The 11,523-nt window shown below is 37.2% G+C and overlaps 1 protein-coding gene across 1 annotated transcript; it reads right to left on the reverse strand.

Annotated features, from left to right (window-relative positions):
- Positions 1-967: 967 nt before the first annotated feature.
- ric3a (RIC3 acetylcholine receptor chaperone a) lies at positions 968-6,891 on the reverse strand. Its single transcript, XM_065952925.1, has 6 exons — positions 6,687-6,891; positions 4,733-4,950; positions 4,397-4,487; positions 3,959-4,052; positions 3,244-3,401; positions 968-3,079 (listed from the first exon to the last, which is right to left on the reverse strand). Exons 1-6 carry the CDS (start codon positions 6,802-6,804, stop codon positions 2,310-2,312), a joined length of 1,449 nt encoding a protein of 482 aa, XP_065808997.1. The 5' UTR covers positions 6,805-6,891; the 3' UTR covers positions 968-2,309.
- Between the last annotated feature and the right edge of the window lie 4,632 nt (positions 6,892-11,523).

Below are 11,523 nucleotides of genomic sequence, written 5' to 3' on the forward strand. Positions count from 1 at the left end.
CAAATAATATGCTTTTCAGAAACTTTAGATCCTTCAGGGCTGCTGTATGCAATATTGGCATTCTCATCAGTTAACAGGTCAAACTTTTAGAGAGGTTTCAAACAGGACATTGGATGCAGACAGATCATGCTGTGACTTGTGTAAAGGAGGTATTCTTTGACACTGCTTCTCTTCTAGCTTGTCACACCAGAACAAGCACAGGTAAAGCAAATATTAAACAAAGCCTGTTTGATTATTAAAGCAGTGAGTAAAATAGAACAATAACAGGGCTCTGGTACTGGAATAGCTTGATTGATTGCAGCCTTTATTACTGTAATTAGTTCAACCTGTGTGTACAGGATCAAACTTGCAAGAAAGGCTTACAGTTAAATCAAATGATTAGCTGTCTTAGTGAACTGAGACACACATATTTAACCCTTTGCCATAAACTGTCTTCTAAAGAGTTATATTAAACTGAAATGCAGTTGCTCAACCTTTATTGTAGCAATTATTTGTCACACCTTCATATTCTATTGGAAGATTGGGACTATGTTCTATCTATAAAGTTAAATTTTTTGTCTCACATAATTATGATTATGATTGTATGTAACATTGAGAGACCATTGATTTGACCTTTGCACCCAATTGCCTGATAACTGGATTTTGAGATCTGACTTTTGCCTTTCTTGTAAGCCAACTGAAAGAAGACTGATTTCCCTACAGCGTTAAATAAAATATAACTTAAACGAAAAGTAGCAGCCCCCATGACACTGTGATCCAATAAGCAGCTAATGACTTACTGTTTGCAGGACACCTGACGTGAAACTTTCCCTGATGTTGCAGGAGATATCTACATCCTTTTTATCTTCTTGCACTGATCTGCATTACTAACATTTATATTCTCACATTAAACAAGAGCATTAATGTATGCTCTGCTACTATTAACTACAGCAAAAAGACTAAACAACAAATCACAAAAGCTTCCAGGTTGTCATTTATCATGTTGCTGTATTTTCTGAACAGTTTATTACCAAACAGGAAAGAAAAACTGAAGTAGATCCATATTTAACCATTAGGTGGTGCCAAACATTGTGTAACAGTGACTGTGTCAAGCTCTGCACAATCAATTCTCTCTCCCTGCTGTGACCACTTATTTGACCTCCGTTAACCACGTTGCACATTTTAATGAAAAAGTAATTACAATACAATCATATGTAAGTCTACTGGGAAGACTGCAAACATTTCTAGGTCGATAAAATCAATTCTTTAGACAGTAATGAGTAGGAAAGAATAGCAGTCCATCACTAGAACTTAATCATTTACATTTTTTTTTAATAATTGTTTAAAGGACTCCAATAAACCCACACAGATGTTTTTTCAATAACTAGTATGGCTGAGCTGCTGCTCAGGTTGAACCTTGGCAGTGCTATGACAGGAATGACAAAAAATCTTTAAACCAATTAGAAACAGAATGTGAGTTATCCTGCATTACCTTGTGCACCTACTGTGGTAAAAGAAAAGGGTGAGATGTGGGTCTATGTCTATGCAGATTATTTCAAAGGCCTAAAAAGTAGGTCTAATAGGAAAAATAAGAATATATAAAAAGAATGATAAAAATATCTGTGTGGTTGGACAATGGCCTTCAAAGGGCTCCATGTCCAGAGGTGCTGCTTGTCAACAGGCAGGGCAGGCAACTGCTTGGGGCCCCAGACCAGTAGGCGGCCCCTGAGGGCTCACAAACTTAAACCAAAGTAGTGACCCAAAATGTGCTAATTTTGCAATGACAGTAGGAAACCTCCCTAAGGGACCCCCATCTGACGGCACTCAGTCGTGTTGCCCTGCAAAGTGTTGCATGCATTATTGCTGTGAAAACCAACGTTTTTAAATGAAAGTCAACAAATAAAACAGAGGAAGAATTATCCGTCAAAAGGGGAGAAAAAAGAAACAGGAAAAAAGAGGAAGAGAAGAAATCGTCGGGACACTGGCAGACATGATTGTGGATTTATGGATTTTCTCCAATGGATTTATGCCCAGGGCCCCAGACTCTAGAATCACCACCGAGCATGTCCTGATGCAAGATGTAGAATAAGAAATTATCTTCTAAATCAGGTGTATTACAAAAATAAATGCCTTTGAAAGAACACAAAAATACAACTTTAACTACTAAACAATGTTGACTATTTGCTGGTTTATATAACATATAATTCAGTACAACATTGCATGTCCCTATTTCACTATTTCTTAACATATAAAGGATGTAAAAAAAAAAAAGTACACCTCGAGGAGCCCTCTCTATGTAAAAACATATTTTTGGTCTTTGTTGAAGTCTTTCATGTCTCTCTCCTGTTCCGCATTCTCAGCCCGCTGACTTCTTTAGGCATGTTTGCATGGGTACTGCTCTCTTCCTCCACAGACCCTGATGTTAACGAATACACTTCTTCATCCTCCTCTGCCTCTTCCTCAGGGTTGGGACATCCCTCACAACTGAACAGCAGGCTCTCTGCCTCCATCACTGGATCATCTTCATCAGCTTCCTCCTCCTCTTCCACCTCTGGGCCCTCATCCTCTTCCTCCACTTCTGGGCCCTCATCATCTTCTTCCTCCACCTCCTCTTCCTCCACCTCCTCTTCCTCCCCATCAAAGGCATCCTCTTTAGGGTAGCGGAACACATCTCTGTGGTCACTAAAGCTTATTTGTTTTTTACCTCCGTTGTGACACTGTAACTCTTTGCTCACCTCCAAACCAATTCTCTGCTGCTTCGTCTTCACATTACGCTGAGGTGAAGGAAAACAAAGAAGCTGCCTTTTTTCTGCTTCCTCTTCCCCCACATCCTCTTCCTTCTCAATGTCTTCCTCTAATTCCTCCACATCTTCTTCTTTTTCTTCCTCCTCCTCCTTTCCCTGTTCTTCTCCACCCTCCTCTTCATCCTCCTCTTTTACTATAGATAGCTTCCTTGCCATAACCTCCTCCTCCTCTTGTTCCATCCTCTCTGCCAGGGCTTCAGCTGTGGGTTGGAAGGAGGGTTCTTCCAGCATAAAACCTTCAAATACACATCTTTTATAGGCTTCATCAAACTCTGGGTAAGTCTCCTCTGGGTAACCTGCATAAGTATACAAAAATAGAAACATTACAGCATTATCATATTGATGCTTTTGCAATTATTTTTTACGAAACTCTCCCGCAAATAAACATTGGAATTAATTTTATTTCAGTTGCACAACACTGCCACATATCCTCAGAAGAGAAACAGATTTAGGCATGTACCTTCCCAGTCTGCACAGTAGGGCACCTCCTCAGCCTCCATCTCTGGGGAGGCTCCCTCAAAGCGACCCTCCTGCATCAGCTGTGTGATCTCTCTGAGCTGCTTTAGTAATTTCTCCTCCTTCTTTGAGGTCGTAGTTTTACTCTTCCTCCTTCTGCCACTAGAAGGCAGCACAGATATGGAGGAACAGTCAGGCAATATGACAAGAGTGTACATCACTTTTCCATTACATTTACCTGTCATATAAAACAACAATGCATACTTCAGTCTTTATTTGAATTATTTCTCAAAGACTACACTGAGCAACTACAGCCCTCAAACCCCTCAAACATGTTATCTGCTGAATTGTGACAAAAAAAACCTTAATATCTTTCTGAGTTTTTTTGTGTTAGTTAAATAGATGACATCAACATATGTATATAACCAAAAGTCCCTTTTTTTTCTGGTCAACTGAACGCAGAAAATAAAACAGGGTATTTTCTATTCTTTTCAGATTTATCCTTTCACTTCCAAAACATTTTATACAAATATGTACTACAGAAAAAAGTAATAAAAGGCTGCTATTCACTGAAAGTACGTTTGCTAATTCCCCATTTAAATAATGCACCTTTTAATTGTAGGCCCTTTCATTTCCATGCCAGGTCAATAATGATTAATTCTTCCTTTTTTCTGTTGGTTCTTCTGTGCTATGGATGATTAAAGAAAAATAAGTCTTACCATGAAGAGCTTTGACCCTTTTCAGAGACAATCTTCTCCATCATCCTTTCTGTTTGCAGTAGTCTCCTTTGAAGCTTGGCAAGTTGGTAATCACCTTCAAGAATAACACAAGGAAGCATTTTTATGTACACTGACACCCAGGCATATGTTAGGAGAGGGTTAATTTATATTTCTATTTATTTTTAAAAAAGGGCTAATTACTCACCAAATTCAACACAACAACCAGAAACTTTGTATTTTTGAATTTGACTATTATTTAATTGAAGAATGTACAGTAAAGTACACACAAATAGTTCATAATTACTCATCAAATGTTCAAAAACTATTATCCCTGGACAAGTATATTTATAGCTGTAGAAAGGCCTTTATCTGTCTGAAGAAAACTAATAGTTCTAACAATTACACTTCTTTATACTTTCAGTTGCTAAAGGTACTTACTAATCTTGTTCTCCACATTCGCCTTGGTCTGGTTCGCCTTGGTTACTGTGGTGTAGGTCCCTGATTTAGAAGTCTTACCCTTACATGTCAGCTGCAAAGATTACAATTAGAGAAGCAGATTATAGCCATGATCAGGATACTTAAAAAAAGTTGCAAATACATTAAATGACCTGTCAGCAGAAATCAACATGGCTTTTCTCATGATATGCTGTATGTACAAGACATACGGTGTAGTGCAGAATGTTATGGTGCATGGCAAAGATGATAACAGAGCATATATTTAGATGAATACAATTTATTCAATCTGCCCGTATAGAAGGCAGTCAAAGTAATTACCTTGTATATTATATATAAGATGTAAAGAAGGATCCCAAAGCCATATATGGGTATGACTTGAGACATCATGTCGTATCTTTTGCCTCGTCCGATGAATTTCACTTTGCCCATAGCTTCAGCATTGTGTGCCATGGAGAGTAAAGGGTCCACATCCCACTGTTCTGGGTCCTCTGGCACTGAAAGCTGACGCATCACAGAGGGGTAGAACCCTGGTCCAACTGGAGGAGACAAAATCAGTCAAAGAATAAGTAAGTAAAAATAATTAAATAATTATTACAACTTTCAGTAATGTGTTATACAGATAGCAGAAGTAGGCTATCATTTAGATCCTAAATTGATTAGACATAAAATAATCACTGTTGCCAGCACTGCTAGTTCCATGAAATTATTTCTTTTCAACATGATCCAATAAAGTGAGTGAGGGAAATCAGGATACTAGGGAATAGTGTTTGATAACTTGTTGGGATGTCATTTGTAAAAGTAATTGCAATTAATTATTATTTTTATTTTTTTCGCTTTGAAAAACAACTCTATGAGAACAAACACAACAACTATCTTTGAGAGTATTTTCCAAGTAGGTTGGATCAGGTATAATCATAGGTCATTTAAGTGCCTTTCCCCCGCCCATATTATCCCTTTTCTACCTCTTTGTCATTGGTCATTTTCTGTTGGATTTGATAGACAGTCTGTTCCACCAATTACAATTGAGCTCTCATTAACCGCGAGCCTCTAAACGAGCAGACAAATGAAGTAGGCTGACAACCCAGCGTTTCCTGTCGCGTTTAGTTGTTTGTTTGGCTAGTTTCCCGCCGTATAAAAAGTTAAACATGGTCGTTAAAAGTTTAACATTGTCCATAAACAAAGAGTAAAAATAGTTATAACCCAAAGAATCATAACTTCAATACAAATTCGAAGGTCTAAGCGCGCCGTCTGTCAGCTGCCATAACATGTTGAGGATGTTGGCATGTTGCCCATAACAACAATAATGGATGAAAGTTAACCCCTGCAGTGTTGGATTGGTTAAGGAACCAGCAAGATGTGGACTGAAGAGGAAAGGTAAAAGGTAACACAAGTCCACGAATACATTGTTATTGTTTTCCCCTCTGGCTTATCTGTTTTGTTATTAATAAAAACAAACAACAGAGCCTAACAGAGACAAAGCACAGAATACAACACAGTCAGAGAACATCGATCACCAAGCCTGTTATTTATGTCAGTGTTTGGCATTGACATTTTGTTTGGCTTTATTATTAAGGCTATTTATCAAAATACAATGTGTGGTTGCTGATTATTTCTCATGTTCAGTAATTCTTGGTCTGTTTTGGTTGTTTAGTGTTGATAATCTACTTTTTTTTGTTGGTTGGCCTATTGGACAAGGATTATGGTTATTCATTTCCAAATGAGTTCTGAATTGAACCCTCACCATGTGAGAAACATGTTGAACTAAGAACTATAATTTTTAAACCCCAGTCAAAGCCCTGTAAATTCTGTATAACAAATTGTCCATCTTAATCTTTAGAATTCACCTATCAACAAATGCAGCTTTGTTTTACCTGAGGCGTAAAATACAAATGAATAATAAAAAGTTGTTTTACATTTCCGTTTTGTATAGTGGCTACTTGAATTAAATGGAGAAATATATTGAGGTATTTTAATACATATTTGGGTTAAAAATATTTCAAAATTTTTGTATACACAATTTTGTATACAATTAATATTTAAATTGAATAAAATTTACCATACAAAAAACTTCTAGTATACCTGAATTGTATATTATTCGTATCTGTAACATTATGATGAACATGTGGTCGCCACAATGGGGCCTAGGCCTCACGTACTCTAGATACTCAGTGTAACAGCTGGCAGCAACAACAACAACACCAGCAGCAACAAAAAAGACATCATAGCAGGATGGAGATGGATGGATGGATGATGATCTGATAAGCCGTCTTACCCTCAGGCTGCCCCGTCTCCTTTCTCCCTTTGGGTAAAAGCATTCTGGGCAGGAAGAGAGAAACACAGAGAACAGAGCATGATATCAGAGTCACCTTCTGGCAAGTTGTTATAGACATTTTGTCTCAGAAAGTGAGAGCCGTTTGTTTATTATACTTGAAAAGGCAAAGCTAGTATCGACAGATGTCATCTCTCATCTGGTGACGTTGCTGCACAGATTATACCAGATTATACCAGCTGCCTTCAAGGGCTGTTGGAAATTATGACTACAAATCCCCAGAGAGCAAAAGAGTGAATCAACGTAGTGCAGGCATTGTTGTAAATATGCCTTTGAATTATCTGGATTCCTGAAAGTAAAACAACTATGGACACAGTAGCAGATAGATATGGTTGGCTTGCCTCAACAAACCCCCCTCCCCCCCAAAAAAAAACCAAAAAAACAAAACAACAACAACGTTATTGTTGTCAATTTTGGTGTACATGTTTAATTATACAGAGCTGGAGAAACCAGCAGTTTACCAATGTACAACCTTGCCCTGAAGAACCTTAAGGTTTTATGTACATTTACTGCATTTTAAAAAAAAATATGTTTGCCATATTTCTAGGGAAACTGCAGCAACAAGACTACACTGAATAATGAGATACTGTTGAGGAGGAAATACCTGGGTCTAAGGTAAGGCTGCTCATTGTTACTGTGTGTTATGGATGGTTTAATGAGACCTGTTTGTCAGGCAGGTCAATGCTTTGCTGACTGACATGTGATTCAGTGTTTGATTCCACTGTGAGACTTCATGGCAGCTCCTGGCCAGCCGTAGTTGTAATTCTGGTTTGATGAAAGGGGCAGACTGATGGCTTTGGATGGATGATTTGTCAAAGAAGAAATAACAAGCAGACGGGAGGTTGGAAGTGATTCACAGGTGTGTCGGTCTAATTTGAAACTGGTAAATTCTCTGGGTGTGAATTAATATTCCTTGCTACTGAGGGGACTGGTTTGTTGTCATGTTGTGCTTTGCTGTAAAGGAGTTGCGTAAAAGTGATGAGCAATCTCCTTGTTTTTCTAAGGGAAAGAAAACAAGATTGTTGAGAATACCAAATATGAGCCATCATACACTGTATTGACTCTTATGTATGTGTTTCTTTTCCCATGGCTATGCCAATCTAATGTTTTCTACTGTAGCAGCCCCTTCAAACATTTTGAGGGAACTCATCTTTTAAAAAATCTAGTTTTAGTGAAACAAAAAGATAATAAGACACTACAACCCTTCTGTGTCTTTCTTTAACCATGACTGTGCTATTTGATTCCTAAAACAGATAAGTTATTAAATAAATTCCTCAAATATTCACAAGTAAAGGACTCAAATACATTTTCATTCACAATCTAGGTATTTACAGTGTGCACTTGAATGCAACACATGACCTATCAACCCACCCACTCTGTAGACCCTCTGATGTGTGTTTCATATTAAACAGCAGCAGATGGCAGTGCAGGCTCAGATACAGAGTTATGGCCTATGAAAGACAAAGATTAGCTACTCCAGAAGTAAATAAATTATTGTGTGAAGTGTGGTGTTTTATACATTTTTCTTACAGTTTTATTGTCAAGAGTTTAAGCACGATCTTTGATTTTCTTCTTCTCAAGATAGGCAGATGGGTAAGGAGTAGGCACAGCTTATGTGTTTCCCCAATACAATATGCTCTTGAATGAAAGCTTTCATGATGAGGAATCACTTGCTGAATACACTTGGCCTCAATATAAGGAGCATAGTAATGATTATTTTTCTATTTCAATGAAATTCTTATATCACCTTTTTAATACTACGTTTAATCTGTTTTCTTTTCTTCTCTGTTATTCTATGACCTTTTTAGAACAAAGTTTTAGGACTAAGCTCAAACCAACATTCAGTGTTCAAGTAGGTGAGACCAGAGGGACATATACCATGGCAGAGATGATAATTACTTTCTGTATCTTTCAAGTGTCTCTTGGTTCTTTGACTCTTTTAACAACGTGTGAAACCTTCAGAAATAAGCATAAAGTCAAGGGGTGCTATGGTGCATTCAGGCACCCAAAAAATGTTGAAGTGCTGTTGTACATCGGACATTTTAGAGAGTGTTGAAGGCTGAAGAGAAGTGGAGCAACTTACAGTAGATGGATTCTTAGAGCCGGGCAGTTAACCAATCACCTACAATCTGCCAGAATATTTTCACTGTCCTGTCAGAATATCCTTTGATGTCCGAGTAATTAGATAAGGCTGATAGATCCTGTTTAAAATTCAAAAATCTTGACATATTTAAATGCTTTGTTGATACCTCCTTTGGGTGTTTTACGTAAACTTTAACATTAACAAATTGCTGACTTTCTCAGTTTGAATTGTTGTCAATGATGAACAATTTTTTGCTTTGGATGTTTGAATACTTGTTTTCTTTGTAGTACTTTTCTCACCTCCACTGGCAACCATAGTCTGGGTCCTCCTCTGTAATGACTGAGTCATAATATAGTGAAATTTAAATTTGTGCGTGTATTTGTTGTTCAGTCAGACTTACTACTTTACTACTCTGACCATTATTATTTATTGTATGGCTGATTAATGTCAGCAGGCTTATTTAAAATAGTTTGTGCCCTTCCATTTACTTGTACAGAGATTAAGGTGCATTGTAAAGATAAGTATTACATACAAAATGGAGAAGGAAGATAACATGCCAATAATGAATATCACTTGAAAAAGCCTCTTGAAGTGCCCATAGACCAATCTACGTTTTCTTGTCATGTGTGCAGAAATTCTGTTGCAATGTGCTTCATAAATTTAATTTCAGTTATGAGATCATCCATGCAGCTTCCCCTGTGCATTATAGTTTTTTAATTTCCATGTCTAATTTCATGTTGAAAATAGGATAATTTTTGGAGTTCCTCAGGGGTCATATCTAGGCCCATTACTACACCGTATGCATATGTGGACCTATGTCATGCATATGTCTTTAGGCAAACAATGACACACAATCAGTGTTCTCTATAATGCAGATGCCATGCATCAAAACCCACAGGGAATTCACTGTGATCATAATAGAGTCATCATATCATTATCTCTGAGACATTCATAGTTAATGGCTCAATATTTTAGCAAGACTCAAATAAAACCAAACTAATAGTTATTTATAGTGAAAATGGAAGAACACTCACACCTTACATTTCTGTGTACTCCATAGAGTTCATGTCTGTCTTAATGTTAGAAGTTATAGAAAAGCATGTTAAAGAGATGCAGATTGATTTAAACTCAAAGAGCTTTGCTAACTATCTAACTATGTATTTACATTCTTCTTAGCTAAATATTCTGACATTTGCAAAACAAATCATTGCTTAATTCTTATTTTGACGTGTTAGCTTGGAATTATATGGTAAAAAATGAACACTAAGATGCATCCCTTCATTAGCCAAATTGATTTTAAGCTCTTAGTGCACTATAGAGTCCACATGAAAAGCACACCTCCTGAGGAAGTGCTTTAGAAAGATTTGGTTTCCACATGTTAGATTTGTTTTTGGCAGCAAAATGCAGCCGGCCACAAAGGCTAAAAATGCTTCACATTGAAGACCCATCTGCTAATTAAATGGTTATCAAGTGGTACTTTAGGCCTACTGGCTATTACTTGGTACGTCTGCGGAATTTGCACCTTTGGATAACCTGTTTGAATATCCCTCCCTTTTTGTGCAATCATCACTAACAATTATGACCTCCAGGTATGTTTTTTTACTAGATATAAGGTAGAGAGTTGTGAGGTCGCAATGATGACAATTTATGACATGAAAAGAGAAGGTTAGGAAGGAAGGAAGGACGGTTACTTGTGTCTAATTCATCTTAAATACTGTATGTTGTTTGTTGTTATAGGCCCTGTTCATTAGTGCTACACAAATAATTGGCTAATTGGCTTAATAAAAGTGAGGCTAGAATAATGGTTGCATTTTCAGGCTCTGTTTTGAGTATACTTTCCTAACAGCCTTTGGCCATTGTTTAACCCCAATGGAAAATAAGGAACGAGATCTTTCTCCATATAAAATACTTGTAGCTGTGCTGTAACTGTGAGTAAAGATTTAGCCCTCTGATGGCATACAACTGGCCTCCTACTCTTCAAATACATGTTCACATGTTCAGTAAAGCTTTTTTTATTGGACAAGTTACCATTTGATTGGGTGATGGGTGCAACATACCATTTTATTTCCTGAAATGGAGCCTTCAAGTGCTATTAAACTATTACAAACCGACTTTTTTGTACAGAGTGGTAAGAGTCAAACTTGATTATTAAAACAGGCAACACAATTCACATGTATTCTTGTCAGCCCTTCACAGGAATGCCTGACCTAGTCAACTGTACTTCAACTGTATCTGCTCCGCTTTGATTCTAATAATGTCTGAAAGTTAATCAACTCCAAGGACCTGAAAGAAAGAAATCCAACTATGCACATATAGGGATGTTATAAACCCAGAACCCCAGAATGGACAACCTATTATTTTTCAACATGATGTGAAGGGTGACTACTTGTAGGTTTTTTTTAATCAACATGCATCAGTATATCAGCCATGGTCAGACCTGGTTAGAAATGTGAGGCAAAAAACACAACCTAAGGGAACAAACTAATGAAACTTAAATTAAACAGTACTCAAAGACTCAGGTGTATTTACTACTAATACTACACAGCAGGGGTTACTTTTGCTCACTGAGCAGTGTAAAGGACATTTTACAACTTGCTAAAAGAGAGTTTCCATTTTTCATTGGACTCAAAATGATGAACTCACTCCAATTTGGTGGTGAAAGGGCAGAGGTTTCTTCTATTTTACTAAAAAAAAACA

The sequence above is a fragment of the Labrus bergylta genome, chromosome 3 (assembly GCF_963930695.1).
Source record: "Labrus bergylta chromosome 3, fLabBer1.1, whole genome shotgun sequence".
Classification (NCBI taxonomy): domain Eukaryota; kingdom Metazoa; phylum Chordata; class Actinopteri; order Labriformes; family Labridae; genus Labrus; species Labrus bergylta.